The sequence below is a fragment of the Ursus maritimus genome, unplaced genomic scaffold (assembly GCF_017311325.1).
Source record: "Ursus maritimus isolate PB19 unplaced genomic scaffold, ASM1731132v1 scaffold_26, whole genome shotgun sequence".
NCBI lineage: Eukaryota > Metazoa > Chordata > Mammalia > Carnivora > Ursidae > Ursus > Ursus maritimus.
In genome coordinates, this window is record NW_024425119.1 from 1,945,045 (window position 1) to 1,969,035 (window position 23,991).

Consider the following 23,991-nt stretch of genomic DNA (forward strand, 5'->3'; position numbering starts at 1 on the left):
TACTAACACAAGATATTAAAATCAAATAATATCTTTACTCTCCTTCCAGTCACAAAAGGGCTTTCGGACTCTTGCACTTAGATTTCTTCCTCCCACCTTGACTTCCATTCCATTGTTATCTAACATTTCCCTTTTTTTATTCCCACAAATTAGATATTATTACTATTACATGAGACAAACATTGCTTATCTGGAATTAACCCTTTGTTTACTATTTTATCTGCCCACGATTCCTTCATGCATCTCAAGCTGTCTTTCCAAGATCATTTTCCTTCTTGAAGTAAATCTTCCAGAAGTTCCTTTCCAGTAGGTCTCTGGGTGGTAAACTGCTCCAGCTTTGTTTATCTACAAATGTTTTATTTTATCCTCTTTTTTGTTTTGTTTTGTTTTTAAATTCATCTTTTTTTTTATGAGTTACATAAATCGTTTCCTGTTGTCATTTCATTTAAACAGAAAAGGCGAAGTCCTTTTGTTTGGGGAGTGACTAAGCCTGCGTTTAATGACACACCCCTGAGAAATGGTTTGCAATAAATAACAGCACAGAGGAACTAGAAACCCCCAAGCAGATTTCAGCAAACAACACTGTTGTTTTCTATCAACACTGTTGTATTCTTTAATGATTGTTTTTGCTGGGAATGCATTTCTAAATTAGCAATTATTTTCTCTCAACACCTTAAAACTGTGTTTCCACTGTCTTCTGGCTTCCATTAATGTTACAAAGATCTGCTATCAGTTTAACTGCTGTTCCTTTGTAAGTATGCTAGCTTTTTTCTGACTGCTTTCAAGGTAGTTATTTATTTATTCATTTATTTGCCTTCGGTGTTGTGCAGTTTCACTACTGTGTGTCCACATGTGGATATTTTGTTTTTCCTGCTTGGGATACACTGAGCTTCCTAGGTCTGTGGATTGGGACTGTTCCCCAGTCCTAGAGCATGCTAACACCAGCTCTGTGACCATTGTCCTTCCTCATGCTCTCCTTTATCTCTTCTCACACCTCCAGCCAGACATGCATTATACCTTTTCACTCTACCCTCTGGGTGAATCCTTCAAATGCATGCATTTTCTCTTTACCTGTGAATAATCCATTATCCATTTTTTCAACTTAAATATTTTTTTTCATTTTTAAATGTTCCATATTCTTAAGGCTGTTTCTTTGTTCCTAATCACTTCTTGTTACATATTCTTCCTGGTGATTTCTCGAACGTAGCTAACCTATACCTTGTATTTGGTAATTCAAACACCTGTAATCCTTGGGAGGCTATATCTGATAGTCCTTGCTTCTGCTGCCTCTCACTCACACTGCCTGTCTCTCATGTATTTGGTAATCTTTGCCTGTGAGGCCATGCCACTTCAAGAGTCAAGCTTCCCCTCCAGAGGACCACTTCTGTCTCTTCTTGGAGTTGAAGGTCCCCCTACCAGGACCACTAAAACGCTCTTCTAAGGTTTTGGTTCAGAGCCAAGACCTCAGACTCAGTTCCCCCTCCTCATTACTGTTCCAAGGATCAGATTGCCCACAGCCGTGCTGCTATAGGAGTATGGCCTTTGGAAGACCCTACTTCTCCCAGCTGCCTGCAGATCTACATCAGAGCCATTGTTACTCAAGCTCCCACCATGCTCTGGTTCCGTTTCTTCCTTCCAGGGCTCCTGGCTGCCTTGGCCTCTGCCCCTCACTCTTAGAACTCTGCTTTCATTTGTCTGGTTTGGGGGCCATGACCCCTGAAAATATCTCCTACGTTTGAGAGCCCAGCAATGCCTCAAAGTGTGCATCTCATCTGAAGTTTAACTGCTGTGGGACAGGATGAGCTCCCAGACATTCATGATACTGCCATTATTATTTTTTCTAGCCCAAACATAACCTACTACAATTTCACCATTTATTTTTCATCTCCTTATTTTGAACCCACTATTCCCAATTGTTAAATCTTTCAACAGACATTCCATCGTGGATCACGTCAGTGTTATCTGGGCTCTGTGTGCATTTACCCAAGTTTCTGAACAGATGAGTAAGACAAAATCGATCCCGGCACTCTGCTAGTGCTCAAGGCAAGATCTTTCATACTCACTCATTCATTTCTTCATTCATGCAACATTTATTGTGCATCCACTCTGCTAGGTGCTGTGTCAGACATTGCTAGGTACCGGGAATCCTTGACTTCAAGGCGCTTACAGTCTTACAACCACATCACTTCTCCCAACGAGCTTAGTTACGCTGAATAGAAGCAGGTGGGCTAGAGAGCTGAGCACCTGGCTGTTTACCACTCTGTCCATGCTTTGCTGATGGTGGTGGGTGTTAAAAGTCACACCTCTTCAAGCTTCCCCTTCTACAACTTGATGTGAGGTTCAGTCACAAGAATCTCAGGCATCACATTTGGGGGTCCTACCTATGAAAGTAACCCCAACTCTGGGTCTAGGTCTGGATCTGGGCAGTGTGGGTGGTAGGTGTCCCTCCATAAGCTGGCCTTCCACCTTGCCTGCTGCCTCGATTTGTAGGTCCCATGCCCTGCTGCCCAGGTCCACTGCTGTCCCTGCACTGGGGATGGCCAAACTGGACATCATCACCCAACCAGTGCTCTGAAGCAGCTTTATTGAGCTGGTGAAAGAACCAGCCTTTATTTCCCCAGGTATCAAATGGACACCTGATGAGAATGGAGTCATTGCTTTTGACTGCAGAAATCGTGGCTGGTAAGAGTTCCAGGGGAAAGGTTTCTGGTGCTGGCATCTCTCCTATAATCTTTAGGTTCTGCCTAGTTCTCCTCTGGTCCCTGCCCCACCCCCACCATCAGCCCAGGGCCTCAAGTGTGTAGAACCTTAACCCAACAAAAGAACAGGAAAAGTTGCCGGCTGCATTCCTCCCTGTCTCTGCAGCTGCCCTTTCTCCAGGACTCATCACATTTGTTTTTCCCACCCCAAACCTCCTCACAGGACATTGAGCTGTCTCTAAATCAACCCTCTGCCAAACTCTCCTCTTCCTCCACACCCCTTCTCTCACAGATTTCAACAAAATCTGAGGGTGGAATCCAGCTGTCTCCCTCCCTGCTGCCTGCCCCTCCAGACACCAGCTGGTCCAAAATAAAGAGGATAAGGGTTACCACAAGGGCTTAACCTTTCTCCCACCTGACAGGCTCATTAGATGTGCACATTCCCAGCTGTTGACCCCTAAATGGTTTTAGAACTATGCTGAGTGTATATGGGACATGATAAAACCTGGCATTGATGAAGCATTGACCAGAACTTTAGGCACACTTGAGCCAGAATCTGAATAGAAATAACTAGAGATTCAGTTGGGTGGCTGCTCTGGCTTTAGTGTTCCCATCGTTGGCCTGTGCTTTCTTTCTGGTAAAGGTACATACAAGCTGCTACTTCTCCCAAGGACATAGTGATTGTGGTGGATACAAGTGGCAGCATGAAGGGGTTGCGGATGACTATTGCCAAGCACACCATCTCCACCATCCTGGACACTCTGGGGGAGAACGACTTTGTTAACATCATCGCGGTAAATGTGGCTTTCTGCTCCAGAATAGCTCTCCCTGGGGAGAAGCCTTTCCTCTGCCTGCACTAGAATGACCTATACTTACAATCACTTGATGCTTCATACCGTATAATGATTCTCTCCTCTGAAGCTGGGGCTTCTAACCTAAGGTTGGACCAGGATGGGCTTCAAAAGGTCCACAGAGTTTCTGAAATTAGGTGTAAAATGTATGCATCCATTTTTTGATTCCATAGATTTCATCAATTTCTCAGATGAGTCTGAGGATAAAAATTAAGAGGCATTGGCCATGAGCAAATACCTAATTTACCCCCATCCATGTGCTCTTGACTGGTACCCATCACTGGAACAGACTCTTCTTTGTGCTTAGGATGAGTGTGCCCCAGGCTCTTGCTTTTTACAGCATTTCTGGTCCTCCCACTTTTTCCATCCCACCCAAATCCAGATGCATCAGGAGAAGGGGAACATAGGTAGTGGGGGCCTAAAAAGGGACCAGCAAACCTTGGTCCTGCTTTCACTGCCCTGCCCTAGAAAAGTAATGAAGAAGAGAGATGAAGCAGAAGGAAATGGGAAGATACAAGTCAGGAATGCAATGAAAGAGCAGGCCAGCTCAGCCCTCCAAGGAGGCAGAGTTGACTGCCACCTTGGGGGCATCATTTTGAAGGTCACCTGATCCAAAACTTTCTCCTACCAGCTTGTCACATTGCAGAAAATTCTTGTCTTCGGTGGGATTTATGTATCTAGTAAAGGAATACCAAGGCAAAATGATCTAACTTCAAAGTGTTCATCCCAGGGTGTGAGAAGGGCTTCCCTCATCCCTGAACTGCTCCCCTGAGGCCTGCATCATTTACCCACCTACACCACTCCTGAACCCCACCCTCCCCGTGTCCACAACCTTTCCATCTCTGGTCATGACCTGCAACAGTGACAGGACAGCTACGAGATCATGTCCAGCCCTCCAGGAGAGTGGGAGAGTGCTCCTGTTCCTCCCACAGAGCCTGCATCACCTCTCTCCCAACCCTTCTCCTGCTGTCTGGGGAGGAGAGGTAGGGGGAGCATTTGCTCCCACTGTTCCCCCAGAACACCCCAGCATTTGCCCTAGAACCTGCATGCACTCCTGCCACGGTGTCACCATCATCTCCCTTTCTCTCCCTCTCTTATTTATTTTTTTAAGATTGTATTTATTTATTTGAGAGAGAGAGAGAGACAAGCAGACTCCCTGCTGAGGGCAGAGCCTGATGCAGGCTTGATACCATGACCTTGAGACCATGACCTGAGCTGAAATCAAGAGAGGGCTGCTCAACAGACTGAGCTACCCAGGCACCCCTCCCTCTCTTATTTAAACAGAAGTAGAGGGGCGCCTGGGTGGCTCAGTCGTTAAGCATCTGCCTTCGGCCCAGGGTGTGATCCCAGGGTCCTGGGATCGAGCCTCGCATCGGGCTCCCTGCTTCACTGGGAGCCTGCTTCTTCCTCTCCCACTCCCCCTGCTTGTGTTCCCTCTCTCACTGGCTGTCTCTCTCTCTGTCAAATAAATAATTAAAATCTTTAAAAAAATAATATAAAATACATAAACAGAAGTAGATTAAAGACATCTTGAAGATTTGAATTTTAACTGTAAGGAAGTGGAGTGAATTAGAAAAGGAGGGCAGTAATAATTCATCTTTTCCCCTTCCCACTCCCTGTTGATAGCTACAAGATCTTCATCATAAGTGCAAGGCAAAGGGCAAAAGAACACAGTTCCTAATCCCCAGACCCAAGCCCTGGGGAGGGGCCTGCTCATGGAAGGCTCTGGGATTCTCGTGGAAGGCCCTTTGTCTAGTCCTAGGGATGAAGACCAAAGGGATTCTCTCAGTACTTTTAAGTTCTCTGTGTATTCTGGGAAATGGACATCACTCAGCCAGCCACCTGAGCAAATGGCCCAAGACCAGGATTTGAGGGAGAATTTTTGGAGTTAAGGCCCCATTGTTCTCTGTACTGACTTCTCTCTACTCAGAAGAACTGCCAGAAGCATAGGGTACCCCAAAATAATATTATACATGGTGCCTAGGTAACCTGTGAGTTGCCTGAGATTTATCACTAGGCCCTGACCTTCCAAACTGACCCTCTGTTCTCCTGTCCCCTCTGCCCTTTGCAACTGCAGTACAGTGACTATATCCATTACATCGAGCCTTGTTTTAAAGGGATCCTTGTCCAGGCGGATCGAGACAATCGTGAGGTGAGTGTCCACCATCAGGTGAGGGCCTGATGCTTCTGAGTCCCTGCTTTGCTTAGGATGGCGGGCAGTCAACTGTACAGACTGCCTAATGGCCCCCTTTACTTATTCCCATAGCACTTGGAAAGAGGGCAAAGCAGTCACCTATGTAAATACACCCAAGAAATGGCTTCATAAATATGCTGCCTGTCTATTGGAGCAAGTAGTGAGCAAAGATAGACCTCCCATCCAAGGGAGATCTCACTTATCCAGGACTGCTTTTTCACTCTGTGATTATCTAAGACTCAGTTTCCCTCTTTGCCTCCTCTGTGGGCCTTTCTACTATATCAGTCATAAGGAGCTTCCCCAAAAGGAAGAGAAGTTCAAATACATTGGATTGAATCCTTCTCAAAGGCAAGGAGGACAGGCAACTTTTTTTAAAAGGAAAAGTTTTCATGTGACGGATCCTTCTTCCTGTGACTGGGGAATTTGAGTTTGGCTGCTTCTTGCATCCTGGGCCTCAGGTTGGACCCTGGAGCCCCTAGTGGCCTCCATGGTTTCTCTTGTGAAGTGTTCACCATTGGTTTGCATTAGGCTGGGTGCAGAAGGTGCTGGGGACCTGGGAACCTGGACAGTGGTTCCCAGCAGGTCTGCCTGGACTGTCTCCCTCTTCTGGAGGGGCTCACACTTGGCATTTCCTTCCAGTAGTGGGGCTGTGTTTGCACCCAGCCACTTAGACTCTCCCAGTTTATCTTGGGGGCATTTGAGAAACATCTTTTGTAGTGTTCCAGCCATGAAATTAGCTGGTTCATGAAGAGACAGATCCTGCAATCATATTCTGGGAAAATAGCTTTAAAGAGCCTCTGAAATTAAGACCAACGATGAAAGTTCCCTGGCTGTTGATCCACTGACTCTCCTCTAACTTCTTACCCATGACAGCATTTCAAACAGCTGGTAGATGAGCTGATGGTCAAGGGTGTGGGTGTCGTGAACCAAGCCTTGGCTGAAGCCTTCCAGATCCTGAAGCAGGTACCCGTACCTGGTCCAGCTTGGGGAGAGTGAAGGGTTAGGAGACAAGGTGGAGGTGTGGGGAGGGCAGTAGATGGCCTGCAATCATGGTGCCTGCCCTTTCCCCACACAGTTCCAAGAGGCCCGGCAAGGAAGCCTCTGCAACCAGGCCATCATGCTGATCACTGATGGGGCCGTGGAGGACTATGAGCCAGTGTTTGAGAAGTACAACTGGCCGGACCGCAAGGTTACTCTTCTGGTGGAAGTCAAGGGGGCAAGGGAAGGGACCAAGGGAAGCGTTCTCCTACTGCCTGCATGGGATAACCAGTGGTGCCCAGAAAAACCAGGCCTGCCCTAAGTTCAAATGTTCTGCCCCATTAGACCTGTTAGTATACTCAGACAGTATGTCCCAGACTGGTGTTCCAAAATTATGTTGACCCTAGGCACAGAGGCCTCATGCAAGGAAGTTCAGGATGAGAGATAGATGTGGCACTGAGAGGCAAACTGCCAGGTTGTGACCCTCCATCCTGTACCTGGCCCATGTCACCATGGCCCTGGCAAGTCCCGTCACTGCCTGGGCCTCAGGAGCCTTTCTGGTCAATAGGATGAGAGTGGAGAATCCAAAGTCAGCAAAGTGCTTCACCTGACATCCAAGACTCACATAAATAATATTAGCACTACTTATAGCCGGGAATCATGGCTGCTGAGTACGTCTGTGTCTTGTGGATTAGGTGCGAGTTTTCACTTATCTTATTGGAAGAGAAGTGACTTTCGCTGACCGCATGAAGTGGATTGCATGCAACAACAAAGGTAGGCGGTGATGTGTGAGCAGAGCTCCTTGCAGCTTGTACCCAGTCATCAGAGATGCTGAGCCATGGTTCCTGCATGGGGGCCTTGCAGAAGAGCAGTGCTGTGTCTGGATGACAGTATCTGCCCCTCCTTCTTACTTGGAAAAAGCTAGACAAAATGTAGATTGCCCCCATGAAACCTTGAGTAAATGCATGATTACCCCTGCAGGGACTCTAAGTCCTGAAATGAAATGAAACTGAGAGGTTATCCATCCAGTGTTTGCAGAAGAGAAAATTCTCTCTTCAGGGGTGCCTGGGTAGCGCAGTCCTTAAGCGTCTGCCTCAGGGCGTGATCCCTGCGTTCCGGGATCGAGTCCCACATCGGGCTTCTCCGCTGGGAGCCTGCTTCTTCCTCTCCCACTCCCCTGCTGTGTCCCTTCTCTCGCTGGCTGTCTCTCTGTCACATAATAAATAAAATCCTTAAAAAAAAAGAAAAAATCTCTCTTCAAAAAAAGCCTATACGAACTACAATACAGACAGAGTGAGGCAGGCAGGGGTGAGACCCACAGTTGAAATGTAAGCTCTCTTATGTCTAGCCTCCATTCCTCTTGTTGCAAATTAAGCCATTTACTGTGATTCTGCTTCCAGACAAAAAGCAGAGGGTCATCATTTTCTTTAGAATAATGTTTTGGGTGTGGTCCTCATTTGTCTCTGGCCAGAACCCAAGACCTGGGCTTCACGATGCCAGCTTGGGCCTTTTTATTCAACCGAAGGTTGCTGAGCATGTACTGTGGTGCCTGGCAAAATGGTCAGGATGGACTCAGTCTTATTCTTGCTACTGTCCAGCAGAGGAGACATACAAGTGAACCATCAGTGGTGATGTAATCTGAAATGTGCTGTACGGGCAGAGGGGCACAGACTATATAGGGGTTTGGAGAGTGACGTGGTGGTAGAGTACTTCCTCCATTTGGAGGCAGCAGGGGTGTCTACACTGAGACATAAAGAATGGTAGGAATCATCCAGACATAGAAAGCATGGAAGAGTTTCCAGACAGAGAGTGTAAGACAAGAGGCACCTGGGAATGGAAAGCAGTTTCACTTTCTGGAGGGTGGAATGAATGTTTTGTGGGAGGTGATAAGCAATGAGACCAGAGAGGTAAACATGTACTAAGTCATTCATAGCCTTGTGAGCCATTTGCTCTTTTAAAAATCACCTTGGCTATAACAAAGAGGCTATAGCACCCCTCCCTGTAACTGAGGAAGGACAGTGGTCAGAGAAAGGGGGGTAGGGGGCACTGAGCCACTGTCTTAGACTGTACTCCCTGAATATGAACCCCAGACAGAGCTACATGCAGGAGAGGGTGCTCTTGGAAGATAACCCTGTAAGGAAGTGAGGAGGGCATCATCGTGAGAGGGAAGCCAAATCACACATCTCTTGCTGCTGAGTCCCTGCTGCTCGTGAGGCATCTCTGGACTGGGAGGGTCCCCCAGAGTTCTGCCAGGTTGAGACAGCACCACTGGCTTCCAGCTGTCCCCAGGAAAGAGCACAATCTTGGGGGAAAGTAGTCCCCTGTGACCCAGGGCAGCTCCCAGTGAGGAGCCCCCTGTAAGCCGAGAGCAGCCGGGACAGAGTGTATGGGTGATTCTAAGTGGTACCCACAGCTTTCCACAACCACGTGACCCTCTCCTCTGTCAGGCTACTACACGCAGATCTCCACACTGGCAGATGCACAGGAGAATGTGATGGAGTACCTGCACGTGCTCAGCCGCCCCATGGTCATCAACCATGACCATGACATCACCTGGACAGAAGCCTACATGGACAGCAAGGTGGGGGCTCAACCCTGCTCCAGAGTTAGGGGCCCCAGAGTAAGAGGTAACTTCCTGGGTCAGGAGAAAGGTGAGCAGAACACCTCTTCAGGAGATGGTGTGAAGGGGTAAACACACTCAGCCCACTAGAAGACCTTTGCAAGTATGCTGCCCCCAGAGACCCAGAAACCCAGTAAGCAGGCCTGTCCAAGGCTGCCCTCCACGGACAGAGCCTCTCTGCTCCAAACGTGTTCCTTCCTTCTTCCCATTGTCCTCACCTCCCTCATTGTCTTCTCTCCTACCTGTTTCAGGAAGAGAGGAGCCTGACCAGTAATTCAAGATACTATGGATTCATCAGGTGCTCCCCTTCTTGGGTCCCTGTACTTCCAGAGACTGTCTGTGGGTTGTAGTGACTTACACAAAAGAATAGATTGCCAAAGCAGGATGTCAGATGAGATGTTTGGGAGCAAGAGAGACCTTCCTGGAACTTCTCAAATCATCTCCCATATGTAGCCACCTACTTCGGTGATGATGTATCAGCCTGGGATAAAGAAAGACCTGAACACGGTGGCTTAGATAAGAGAGAAGTATAATTCTCCCTCATCTAAGAGAACTTTAGAGGTGGCCAGCCTGGAGCTGGTGAGGAGCTTCCTGTTCACCAGAGACCAAACTGCTCCCTGCTATACCCACGGCCAACTCTAGGGTCCTCCTGGTTCCAGTAGCTAGTAAAACTTTAGTCAACTGAAACCACTCGCTTTCAGAAAACCTTACTTCCAAACTCTCAGCTGAAATTTCAGATGAGGAAGAGACTTGATGGTTAGTGATCTGTGCACAGTATAACGAATACACACAATATTGTACTATAATTACATAATGTAAAAGACACACTACAATAGCAATCCTACGACAACATAAATGTATCAAAGCAACACTTAAGAAACACCTCAAGTTAACATGAGGTTATGTGTCACATATATCCAATTTTTAAAAAGTTCTTCATTCTCTAAGAAAGAATACTATAGACCTCCATGGGCTCAGCACAACATTCGGTTGGTCCTGATGAAGATCACACATATCAAACATACCTGCACACACCACCTGTGAGGGCCTGTCTTCGTGATAAAGTGGGGTGTTTGTGTGGAACCCCTTCCAAGGAGGCTGAAGGAGCCCACACAGTGAGGTGAGGCAATCAGGGAGGAGGGCCATCTCAGAGGTAGGGAATGATGTGGCTCTGGCGTTCTCAGTGAGGAAGAGGTTGTGGGTCTGTCTCATGTGTGTTAGGAGTGACCCTAAGGTCAGCTACAACTACACCATGACCACCCCTTGAGTTGTGCTTCCCCATGCATGCACTTGTGTTTGCAGGTGGCTCAGTGTCAGTGTTCTTCTCCCTCTTAACTGTCCTGGACTATTGTGTGTGCCAACCTTGGGTCTATGGCAGAGATTTCTGGGTGTGTGCAGGATGGGTTTTTCCCTGGGTTCATGCTCATCCTTGGTATGGACAAGACAGAGGACGTCATGAGCACATTTGGGAGCTGCGTTGTGGGCTCTGGGGTTCTGACACTTGCCCTGGCTTAGGACTGTCATTGCTAAGTGACGTTTCCCTCATCCTCTCTCCATCCCACCTCTCTCCTCCAGCATTTCTGCCAGCAGAAGAGAAGCGGAACCTCACACATGGCTTTTTCCTCCTGTTGGAAGGTGACACTTCAGTGGTAGTTGACATTGGTGACTGTGGGTCTTCCACACTATGGACTCTGAGCTCTCTGTCCTTTGCTCTTTCCTCCTTGACAGCTGTTAACTTCACAGGCACAGAACTTGATGCTCCTCACCACTGTGGCCATGCCGGTCTTCAGCAAAAAGAATGAAACAGTGAGTGGCCACTCTCTGAGAAGCTGTAACAGGGATTAGAACTTGGGGCCACTGGCTAGCCTCTTTAGACCAATGGTTCTTGACTTGGCTGCACATCAGAGCCACCTTTTATATTCATATTCCCTGCCCTATGCCCAACCAGCTATATCAGAATCTCTTGGTTGGGAAAGGCTGAGGGTGGGAGGTGGGGGTGGGGCCCGTATTTCCCAAAGCTCACCCAGTGATTCTGTTCAGCCAGTTTGGAGTTGTTCTCGTGCTCTAAATTTGGAACCACTGTCCTGGGATATAAGGCTAGAAAGGTCCCCTGCTAACCTTCTGGCAAAACAACACTTAACCTACCAGTTCGGGCAACCTCCAATTTTTTTGTAAAGGCCTTTGGTGAGGGAATTTCTAGAACATTCCATCCTCCATCTGGTCAGAAAATGTTTCCTTATAGGCTTTGTGTGTTTCAGAGCATCCATAGGTTATGGTTCCTTGGATTTTTTTTTTTAAGATTTTATTTATTTATTCGACAGGATAGAGACAGCCAGCTAGAGAGGGAACACAAGCAGGGGGAGTGGGAGAAGAAGAAGCAGGCTCATAGCGGAGGAGCCTGATGTGGGGCTTGATTCCATAACGCCGGGATCACGCCCTGAGCTGAAGGCAGACGCTTAACCGCTGTGCCACCCAGGCGCCCCGGTTCCTTGGATTTTGATACTTCAGCCTCTGCTATGAAAATTAATATTTCATTCAACTTCATATTTCTTTTAAATATTACAATTTAAATATTAATACTGGAAATTAATCTTCCCAGCATCTGAGATTACTCCTGGGACCTCTTCTGGTAGGTTCTAGATTTTTATTCCAAAGAGCTCAGCCTAAAATCCAACTGCAGAGGAAGTGTCATATAAGGCCTAAGTGGCTTGGTTCCTCTTCCAGGCTCTGGGAAAGTCAAGGGTCCAGTCCGGCCCCCCGACTAACCCTGCTTTTTTTTCTTTCCAGCGATCCCATGGCATTCTTCTGGGTGTGGTGGGCTCTGATGTGGCCCTGAGGGAGCTGATGAAGCTGGCGCCCCGGTACAAGGTGAGCCTGGATCGGATGCCTGAGAGGGGATCACAAGCTCCCTAGGAGCTGTCCTGCCAGGCTCAAGAGCGTCTCTGCAGGCAATGCAACCAAGCCCAGAGCTAGGGTGGGGCCCTGGCATCCCACCCCCAGGGAAGTGCAGGCACTGAGCATGGGAGCAATGATTTGGACTTCTGGGACCCTTTGTCACCACCCCCTCTGACTTGCTCTGTGGCCTTCAGCAAGTTCTTTCCCTTCCTGGTGCCTTGGTTTTTCAATCTGCTCCTCCATGCCATGCAGTCCTATTCGGGGAACACATGAGATTACATCATCAAAGCACCTAGAACGTGTGGTAGGAAAGAGGCCAAGTGATAATATGCATTATTGTGGCTGCCATAAACAGAAGAATTTAGAAAAGAATTGAAAATTAATGGCTAGAAGCATGGCACTGACTCAGTTATATCCCTATTTGAAAACCTCATGGCTGTGAGCTGCCATCTTTAGCCATCCTGCAGTCCAACCCTTTCCCAGCTCCAGTTCTCCAACCCCAACAACAGGTCTGACACCCCTCAATCCTCGTTGTTTTGGCAGCTTGGAGTGCATGGATATGCCTTTTTGAACACTAACAATGGCTACATTCTCTCACATCCAGACCTCCGACCCCTGGTAGGTACAAGTCTTATTTGCATTGAGATCTTAACTGTATGGGATTTGGAGATAGTTCATAGAAACAGTTAAAATAATGAACACACATTGGGCTCCATTTAAGAACCCAGTGGGTAATATAAGAAAAAAAATTAAGTATGGTGACTAACATAATATAATAAAAAATCATTTAAAAAAAAAAAAAAGAAAAAAAATTAAGTCATGGTCCCTGTCTTCAAATTGTTTGTAATCTGGCGGGAAAGACAAAGCAAAAATGCATGAACTGGTTGATGAACAGACCAGAGAGCATGTAATGAAATGTGCAGTTTTCCCTGAAGGGCAAACCTCCTAGGTTCCTGTCACTGCCTCAGTCACTCCACCCTCCTCTTGGAGCCTGACAGTGGTATCTTCAGACCTCCAGGGCCCCACCCCAGGGGGTGTGGACATTGACATTGAGTTAACAACAAAAATGACAGGGAAAGAGTCACATGAGAGGTGGGGCAGCAGAGTTGCAGCTCACCTGAGTTTGTCTTGGGATGTGTTCCTGAGTGCTCCTGCCTCCTTCTTGGCTCCCTCCATCCTGATACAGGGGCTGGGGGCATTTTCATATGCATTCAACTGAACAACAAACAGCCAAAAGAGAAGTTGCATTGTTTTATCTAAAACTTCTGCCTCCAGGTCTAGGCGCTCCTTGCTGCCTATGGTCGTGGCACTTGGCCACTATTGATGACAACAGTGGCCGCACCTCTCAGTGTGAGTGTTGGGGGCAGCAGAGGAAGGGTAGTTAGGTCCTTCAGGAACCGTAGCCCTTTTCCCTTCCAGTCTCCCACTGAATTGAGGTGGCAGCTGAAGACAATAGCTACCAGAGCACCTTTGTGAGAGCTTACTAAGAGGCTCATCTGCCCAGGTGCCATTTGGAGAAATCAGCCAAAGCACATGCCATTCCAGTGTGGTTCAGATGGATAGAAGCTGAGTGTTCATAAAGCAACTGATTGAACTATTTAAGGCAAACTATAGAGGTTCATAGTAGAGAGATCAAGGGCACATTGAAAGCCATGTTGTCTTCCCAACTCAGACCCTACTGGGCAAGATCTGAACCCATAATGGGTCACTGACCTGTACCAGTAGGTTCCGTGGGGGGCAGCCCCAGGGACAACAAAATGACTCACTAGTAAAAATAATAATAATAATAAGTTAATCATGGAGCTGACTGGTAGAATTAAAGGGCACTGATCAGAAAATTATCTGTCACCATCTTTATAATCTAGATGAATGTAGACCTACTGGGCGCCTGACCTTATTATGCTCTGAGAGTGCTATAAACAGAAGGTTATAGTCTAATGAAGGAAATAAAGTATATACAGATAGACTCACACAAATGAAACAATTAGAGAAAATTACCATGTAGATCATTATTACATAGCAAACATTACCGTGTAAAGCCAACATAATGAGATTCCTAAGGAAGGCACTACCAATTTGTGATAGGTATTAAGGGGAGTGGGGAGAGGAATGGGACAGGCTGGTGATGGGTAGTAAGGAGGGCACGTGTTGCATGGTGCACCGGGTGTTATACGCAACTAATGAATCATCAAACTTGACATCAAAAACCAGGGATGTACTGTGTGGTGAATAACATAATATAATAAAAATATTATTATGAATAAAAAAGGTATTAAGGAGAACAATAGTTAAGTTTAAAAAGGAAAAGTAATAGGGGATCTTCCTAGTAACAAACTGAAAGAGGGTCAAGAGCCATACTATTGGCCTGAAATCTTTCTGTCAGCACTCAAAGTATGAGTAATTATACAAAGTGGAATTATGGTTTTAATAAGAGGAGCTAGAGATGATCTTTCAGGTGTCACAGGACTTAGACAATAGCAATGATGAGGAATATTATACCTTACTCGAAAGAAAGAGATTTGATGTAAAAGATGGGAGGGCAGTGCTGTTTGTTGTGAGGACGGGCATCAGAAGGCCAGGAATGGGAACATCACCCAAGCACGGGTGAGAAGAAAGCAAGGAGGATACTTCTATGGCAGTCATAGTGCAAACCTCCCAGATAGGCAAGAAATAAGGGTGACAATTTCTTGAAAAACAAAAAACTGGCGGAAGCACAATACACAGTGATAGGAGACTTCAACCTCTCAAGCATCTTCGGGGGCCTCATGCTGCTAAAAGTAGGCCCTCTTGATTAATTCTTAATTTACCCTGATAATAAACCATCCCTTTCCTTTTTTGATCTATTATTAAACTAAAGCCGGGAAGTGCTGCCAACCTAGTGGCAGATAACTTGACGATAATCTGTCTTGGTATCAGAGAGGGAGAGAGGGAGGAGGGGAAGGCAGGACCAGAAAATAATAACATTCAAAGACTTGATTAATGGCTCCATATCGAGCTGGAGGGAGGTCTTTATTAGGCGCTGCAGAATCTGTCTGTCCTGGGCTTTGTCCCATGCAAGAATTCTGTCAACAAGATGAAAACACAGAAACCAGATGACACAAAGTCTGGAAGGTGTGGATAATACATTAAGGGAGAAAATTCGTAGTCAGAAAGTATTCTTCTAAATAATGGCTGAAACTAACAAGACGAATATATTAAGATGCATGGAAAGTTCTGCAAAATATCCAATGCTCAAACATAATGTTGAAAAGATGTAATACCTTGGTCCACGCAGATCACACGCACACCACACTGGTCAGAACCCCATCTGAAATACTGACGTTCGTCCTGGGCACTCCGCTCTGGGAGTGACATTGACAATGTAGAGCATATTCAGAGGGAGTTGAGGCGTCTGCAACCTGGGAACATTTAGCTTGGAGAGGTGTGGTCAGGAGTAACCAAGCACCTTCGAAAACCTCAAGAGTTGTCAGGTGGAAAACGTTCTGTGTAGCTCCAGGGAAACAATAAGACCAATGGATAAAAGTAACAGGGGGCCAGATTTCAGCTCTGTATGGGGAAGAGCTTTCTAACGATTAGAGCTGTCCAAACTAGGACAAGCGGACTCAAAATAGGGAGGTCCTCATCATGGGAAATGCTCAGAGGCCATGAGATTATCTGTCACAAATGTTGGGAAGGGAAATGCTGCATCAGGTGGAAGGTTGGCCCAGGTAACCTTAAGGGATCACTGAGGTTCTTTGATTTTATGAAAATATCTGTAAGGCTTCAGAGAAGAGATGAATCTTGAGCAGGGCCTTGTGTTTAACCTCACATCTTCCTTCCCAACCTGCCCATTCCAGTACAGAGAGGGGAAGAAACTGAAACCCAAACCCAACTACAACAGCGTGGATCTCTCCGAAGTGGAGTGGGAAGACAGAGCTGAAACCGTGAGTAGGGAGAACAGGAGAAGAGAAGCGAGTGTAGCTCTGCAGCCAGCACACAGGCCAGCTGCGGGGCTGTGAGCTCTGGGGCCACTCTGTTCCTCTCAGTGGAGACTTTCCAAGCCCAAACCAGAAGCAATTTCTGTAATGGGCAATTCTTCCAGCAAAGATAACAACGTAATAGTATCTTCATGAATCTCAGGGAGTGCTGGAATGGAATGAGCCATGTCTATAAGTCACAGAGGTTGAGTTCCAGTGGTGTTTCAGTCTGACTGGGGGTCGGGGCGGGGGGAGGTCAGTAGCTCATTCCAGAGGAAATTATGTCTCAGTAATATGGCACTATGCTCTCTCATACATCAGTGTACTTGGGAGCATTATTTTGGTGGAGGTCTGAAACTATAAGTTAAATGGAACCTAGAATCAGGTCTATATTCCCTCCTCATATTCTACTTAAACGAAAAAGGGAAGAACTGAAAGTACTCCTAGGGATCACCTGCAATCTGGCCAATAAAGGTCAATGCCTTCTACCCTCCAGTGTGAGCTAGGGGACTAATACCATCATCTTTCCTCTTGAAGCTCAGAACAGCCATGATCAATGGGGAAACAGGTTCTCTCTCTATGGATGTGAAGGTTCCACTGGACAAAGGGGTAAGGTGCTTAAAGGACAGAACTAAGGTCTGGTCCCCCCTGGGCAGGCACATCCCAGTTGATTGAGGTTGGGGTGGTGATAAGGGATTTGAACCTAGCTGAATTAGAGCTTAAGACTTGAGTGCTTGTTGCAGAGATTACATCAAAGCGTGCATCAACCCCAGAGAAACATCTGACCAAGAAATGATCAGTTCTTTGGAGACTACTGAGAGAAGGAGTAGGTTAGCTCAAGGCATTTACAACTTTTCTTTCTTCCTAATGCTGCCTGCAATTTGGCCCTTTTGTTGTTGATAATGGAAAGAGAGAAAGTGATAATTAATTTTGCAAATTGTTAGCAACTCTTATTAATCAAGTTTTAGGGGAAGAGGTTAAAAATAATCCACTCTAACTACAGATGGTCAAGAATCAATACCATCACCGATGCCATTGCTGCCTTCCCAGATCCATGCATCATTTATGAAAGATCATTTCATCTTTTCATTTAAAAGGTTCCACTGCCTTTATGCTGAATTTGCATTGTCCCTTGACATATTTACAAATGTCACCTCCTCCCTCACAACCACCCCCACCTCCTCCTCTTGTTGCCCATCTGCCTCAGCTGAAAGAACACAGGCATCTGTCTGCAACAATTAGACCCAAGTTCTTCCACAAACAACCTCCACGGAAGCCAAACAAGAAAGCATCGGAAAGGAAAAGCAATTCATTGCATTCCCTTTAGACACATGGGCTGAATTTCACTGGGACCAGTATCTGATTTGTGTGACATCTGCCTGCTTTTTATAAACTCTGGACTGAGAAGGGTCTCCTTTAGGCAAACTGGGCAGTATCAGTGATGTCAGGCCACAAGTTCTAGCAGCGCCTTCTCCTGATCCCAAAAAAGTAGAGGTTTCTTCCATGCACCTCCACCTTTATCCCAACAGACTCCTGCTGACACGCACAAGAGAGCTCTTCCCTAGCTCAGCCCTGCCAAAGTGTTTAAGGTAGCTATAATGAAAAATTTAACATGCATGTGGCAGACAGCAACTTCCAGACAGATCAGAGTACAGCTATACTATATCTAATTCAGACCAACTTATGAAGTAAGTACCGTGTGTCTTCCATCCTTTCCTCCCAGTGCCCAGTGTTCTCATGTTGTTTTCATGCTTCTCAGAGCCACCAAGGGAGAGTCCTAACCAGATCCAAACAGTCTGAACCTCTCCTCAAATTTCTGCCCATCCCTTCGAAATGTGTTCATTGCTGCTCGTAAACCACCCAGGTTAAACTGCAATTTAACAAAAGCTTCCTGGTATGTGGGTGTTTTAACATAAAGGACTTGGGTAATGCTGATCATGACCATGACGGAGATGTACCTTTCATAGCACATAGGTGTTCGTAGTACCACTACTACTATTACTACCAATAATAATAACAACAGTAGCTAACATTTATTAGAAACCGGACTCAGCGCCTTGTAAGTATTCACTCAACATTCATAACCATATGAAGTATGTATGATCCTACCCCCATTTTATAGATGAGGAAATTCAGAGAAGCTAAAAAGTTGCCCAGTCACCTAGATGAAGCCCACATGTGGCTGATTCTAGACCACATGCTCTTAATCACTAATGTATAAGGCTTTTCTGTAGGAGTGTCCCTGAATTCTCTGCTCAATCTCCAGCTTAAAGATTTCCCGAGAGTCTCTTTAGAATTCTGTTTCCATCTTTAAAATTCATTGTCTCCTTTTCTCCCTCTACGTCATTATAACATAACTCAACTCTCTAATCTTTCATCTCCTTATTTCCATGCTCAGAAGCTGCTGCACCAGCACTGTGTGTAGGACATTTTGCTACAAGGCCACTGCAGTGGTACCCAGCCTCTCGCTGCTCTGATCTATTATGATGCCACTCTCCCCGATGTTGCTACATTTTGTTCATTACCGACTGCTCTGTCTGCCCTACATGTCTTCTCTTTTTAAGAGTTGCAGACAGTCCTGTCGTGTTCTTGCCTGCCAGTCTACCCCGGCCCTCTCAGCTCAGTGGTGTGTCTCACCTCACAAGCTTGTGCCTCAATAGAAACTCTCTTCAGGTCTAAACCAACGGAAGATTTCTTAAAGCATTGTGGGAATACCTGTTCTCATCCTGGAAGGTGGTGACCTATTTTGTTGTTTTCTTTAGGGGATTTTACATGAATCCTTACTTCCCATGGATCAATTCAGACCTTTTTCCATCACCCCTAAATACCAAACAGGCAACTATGTTGGCATTCCCAAGAGGGTAGTGGCAACCCAGCAAGGTTTAGAACAGGACTCACTAAGTCAAAAACCTATGGGGCCAGATAGGCCATGTTCAGAAACGTGAGGAAGAGAAACAGACAAACCTTGGTACTGGGGGTGCTGAGAACTGAACAGTTAGTTACATGTACCATCTAAAGGAGACAGCTAAGAATCCATATTTTTAAATGTTATGCATTTAATTCCAAAAATATTAAAAACACAACATGGTCCAACATCTAGGATCTCAAACTTGTAAGCAGTCCAGCTTTGGCCTACAGGCCTCCTATTTGCCATTTCGATACAGGCTGTTTTTCCCAAAATGTGGACCAGTAAATGGTGTCATAATTTCCAAGCCATCAGTAGTATCCTGGTCAGATGTCCTGGGGCACATTTAAAAGAAAAAACAGACTTCAAAGTATCCTGGAGCATCTTGTCCAGGGCTCTTTTTATCATTTTCATGTTGTTTGATAGTTTAGAACAAATAATTAGCAGTGGGGGAGGGAGAGAGACAGACAGCGTTCTTCACTAGCCTTCAGGTTCTTCCAAGTTAGCCCTGCTGATGGGCATATGGTGTGTGTACACACACACACACACACACACACACACACACGTGCACAACTGGCACAGGCAGTGAGGGCAGCTTTGCCCCGTGTTCCTCCAGTGCCTTCTAATCCCTATGCACTGGATTCAGGGGGCCAGGATTAGAGTGCCCTGTGGCACTCTCATTCTCTCTCTGTCACACACTCACTCACTCACACACGTTTTTTTCCAGCAAAGGGAGGCAATCTATTAAAGGGGAAGACTGTTCTGACGCCTCTTTACTCTCATCTTCCAAACCTCTCCAGTTCTCTCTTTCTGTTTCACGGAGATTCAAAGAAACCCCCACTCCTTCTCTCTTCCCTTTGCCTCAGCTTTAAAAGATTATCTCAAAGTTATGATTACAGTTATGAGAGAGTAGCTTGCAATAGACTAATCCTCCAGCACATAACAGTTATAAATTTGGACAAAATATAAAAAACAAACATGTAAGGGCATATGAAAGTGACCAAAAGCAGGCAGAAACAATGGTTGAAGGGACTTCAACCCTTGAATCAAGGGAACTACACTGGGTGAAATACACATTTATGTGGGGGTTTTTCTGAAGGCCATGCCCCAGTTTGCTTGAATGAAACAGCTGTAATTCAAACAGAAAGCTATAGTTACCATCTTGAAGTATCAAAGAACAGAATTTGGACTCTCAGAGGGTCTGAACGTGAAGGAAGATATCCTAGAAATGAGGGATCCACAGGTGGGCTTGCCCGGACATATGTATTCAAACTCCTCTCAAATTCTTGACCAACCTTAAACTACACATACACAGGGGAGAATCTAAGTACCCAGTGGAAAGCAACAGTTGAAGAGCTGAAAATCAGAACGAGGATTTCAACTGCTTCCTACGGTAGTGAAGGTGGTTTGGAGTCTGAGACACACCGAGGTGAAGAGGCTGGGTAAACACCTCAGGATTTTCTTTGAAAGCACAGAAGAGCTACACTTCAGGAGTAAAGACTATGTCCCAAGACCAGGAGATTCACTCTAGACAATGCTGAAACAGACCCACTCTAACAAAAATGTGAATCCAAGCCTCCACATGCTCAAGGTGACCGGCCAATTATTCATCTGCTGATTCAAATAGAAATCAACACTGTGAAGAGGAAGACAGAGTGTCTACAGCCTACTCTTCACAATAGCCAGTGTACAATAACAATTATCAGACACTTGAAAAAACTGGAAAATGTTACACATAGTTAAAAGAAAAAGCAGTCTTAGAGACTGACCCAGAGATGACCAGATGTTGGAATTAGAAGGACCTAAAAGCAGGTATGATAAATATGCACAAGGAATTAGAAGAAAAGATGGTCAGAATGAGTGAATCGATGGAGAATTTCAGCAGAGAAATGGTTGGGGTTTGATCAAAGAAGTAAGTCCACTACAAGTGATATAAATACAGGGTTTTTTTCTAGAGGTTAAACATTATAAGACTGTCATTTCTGTGAGAGAAGTCTGTGAGACTGGCGTCTCTGCATCTGATGGTGAGCTTGAGGTCATCATAGGTCAATAGGGCCAGCAGTTTGGAAGGAAAGCTGAACGAAACCCAAGGGAAAACGAGAACAAACAGAAACCCATGAGAAAAAATAGGAACCATGAGGACAACTAAAACCCACATCTGTCTCCTACTACTTCCAATCACAATGGTATGGCCGACCTGCAAGAAAGAGAGAGTGTCCTTCACGTGGAGCTAGACAATCACCAGGCCCAGATCTCAGTGCAACTGGAGGAGATCCAGTGGCAGCTGGGGAAGTTTTGATTCTGGCCGCTGCTCCGTGCCAAGAAGGTCGGCCAACAGCTCAGAGCAAGCTGCAAGTGCTTGGTATGCTATACTAACCATTAGCATGTAAAATGGCCGCCGCTTCACTTCTGCCTCACAAACCTCATGAAGACTTCTCTTGGCCAACCCTAACTTGGAACCATACAGGGAAGTGAGTCTGGAAGTGTAAGTCCAGCTTAGTTAATTTGACACAGTATAAAACCACAAGAACCAAGTGGAAATGCTAAAACTGACAAGTACAATATCTGAAATGAAATTTTTACCGGGTGGGCTTATCAGCAGATTGAAGAACAAAGGGACAGTGAAGTTGAAGACAGATAAACAGAAATTATCCATTCTGAAGAACAAAGAAAATTTTGAAAAAATTTTTGAAAAAAAAATTATCCCTCAGTTATCTATGGTCTGACATATGTCCTTGGAAGTCCCAAGGCGTCCAGAAGAACAGAGAAGGAATGCAACAGAAAGTATTTGAAAAAAGAATGCCCCAAATGTGCTGAGTTTTGTGAAAAACATCACCCAACAGATACAAAAGTTTCAGCAAACCCCAAGCAGGATAAAAAGAAAAGAAGCCACACCTAGGCTGAAAATCATACAGCTGCTGAAAATCAAAAATACAGGAAAATCTTAAAAGAAGCTACAGGAAAACAATAGTAGAATGATGGCTGACTTCTCATCAAAAACAATAAAATAAAAAATTTTAATGCCAGAAGAAAAAAAAACTGTCAACCCAGAAGTCTATGTATAGAGAAAATATCCTTCCAAAAAGATGTGTATTTAGACATTTTGTTATAAAAAATAGAACAGAGTTTATCACTGTCAGACCTGCACTATAAGAAATGCTTAAGGAAGTTCTTTACACTGAAGAAAAATGACACAGATGGAAACTCAGATCTATATGAGGAAACAAACACTTCTAGAAATGGTAAATGTGCACATTAATATGACTTAATTTTTTTAAATGCTCAAAAAAACAACTATTTTAGGCAAAAAATGTGATTGTAGGGTGTATAACATACGCAAGTGTAAGATGCATGCGAACAGTAATGCACGTGGGGTTTTCCCAAGACTGTAACCAAGGCTAACCTGACACTCAGAAGTCAGCCAGCACAATTCATTACATTAACAGAATAAGAGAGAAACGCCATATGGTCATCTCAATAGATGCTGAAAAAGCATTTGACAAAATTTAACTGGAACCAGAAGGAAACTGATAAAAGGCATTTATGAAAAGGCTAACTTCAAATGATGGAATATTAAACACTTTCTCCCTAAAAGTGTGAACAAGGGAAGGATGTCTGCTTTCACCACCTCTGTTCAACATTGCACTGGACCCTGCCGGGATCTGTCCTTGCCGTAAGACAAGGAAACAAAATAAAAGGCAAAAAATTAGAAAGGAAGAGGTAAAACTGTCTGGATTCACAAACAAGATGATTGTTTACATAGAAAATTCCAAGAATCTGCAAAACAACTACTAGAACGAACAGGTAAATTTGGCAAGTTGACAGAACACAAGGTCAATACCATAAAAATCAATTGTATTATACACACACACACACATTTATTTCCAATCGTCCAATACTATAAAAATCAATTATATTATATTATTACATTATATTATATTATATTATTTATTTATTTCCAATTGTCAGCAAACAATTGGAAATAAATTATTTTTAAGTTCCAATTTCAGTAGCATCAAACAACATAAAATACTTCGGAATAAATTCAGCAAGGTCATAAATGACTTCTACACTGAAAATTGCATAACGCTGCAGAAAGAATATCAAAAAAATTAAAATAATAAAAAGATATAACCATGTTTACAAGTTGTTATCCATATTGCCATGACATTCATTCTCTGGAAACTGATCTGTAGACCCAACATGTTCCCAATCAAAATTTGAACAGACTTCAGGAGAAGGTGATTCTAAAATTTATATGAAAATGCAAAGGACCTAAAATGCCCAAAACAACCTTGAAAAATAATAACAAATTTGGATGATTCGTACTACACGATTTCAAAACTGACTGCAAAGCTACGGTAGCCAAGCAGGAGATACTGACGCAAGAATAGACAAGGGGGTAGAGAATCTGGAAATAAACTCTCATATTAGCAATTGATTTTTAACAAAGACAGCTTGTCAAATCAATGGAGAAAGGAAAAGTCTTTTTAACAAATGGTGCTAGAATACTGAATAAACGTATGAAGAAAATAAACAGTGAGCCAAGTCGCACTCCACGTAGGAAAATTAATTCGAGATGGACTGTAGTCTTCAAGGTAAGGTAAAACTGTAAGTCTTCTACAAAAAAACAGGGGGAAATCTTTACAACCTGAAGTTATCTGAAGATTTCTTAGACAAAACACGAAGAGCACCAAACATAAAATTTGACAAACTGGACTTCATCAGAAGCAGTAAGTTCTGCTCATTTAAAGACAAACCATGAAGAACATGAAAACGTAAGGCCCAGACTGTGTGCAGAATACATAAAGAGCTCCTACAGATTGTTAACAAAAAGACTAACAACCCAATCAAAAAAATGGGCAAAATACTTGAGCAGACTCTTCGCAAATGA

At 44.8% G+C, this 23,991-nt stretch overlaps 1 protein-coding gene across 1 annotated transcript in view; it reads left to right on the forward strand.

Annotated features, from left to right (window-relative positions):
* CACNA2D4 (calcium voltage-gated channel auxiliary subunit alpha2delta 4) overlaps positions 1 to 23,991 on the forward strand; it is a 108,519-nt gene that overhangs the window by 20,265 nt on the left and 64,263 nt on the right. Inside the window, exons 7-18 of the mRNA XM_008704898.2 lie at positions 2,621 to 2,681; positions 3,342 to 3,492; positions 5,627 to 5,701; positions 6,617 to 6,706; positions 6,819 to 6,932; positions 7,417 to 7,495; positions 9,169 to 9,302; positions 11,070 to 11,147; positions 12,129 to 12,209; positions 12,780 to 12,854; positions 16,073 to 16,159; positions 16,730 to 16,801. Of these exons, the coding sequence (XP_008703120.2) occupies positions 2,621 to 2,681; positions 3,342 to 3,492; positions 5,627 to 5,701; positions 6,617 to 6,706; positions 6,819 to 6,932; positions 7,417 to 7,495; positions 9,169 to 9,302; positions 11,070 to 11,147; positions 12,129 to 12,209; positions 12,780 to 12,854; positions 16,073 to 16,159; positions 16,730 to 16,801 (1,097 nt within the window). The remainder of the gene's footprint in view (positions 1 to 2,620; positions 2,682 to 3,341; positions 3,493 to 5,626; positions 5,702 to 6,616; positions 6,707 to 6,818; positions 6,933 to 7,416; positions 7,496 to 9,168; positions 9,303 to 11,069; positions 11,148 to 12,128; positions 12,210 to 12,779; positions 12,855 to 16,072; positions 16,160 to 16,729; positions 16,802 to 23,991) is intronic.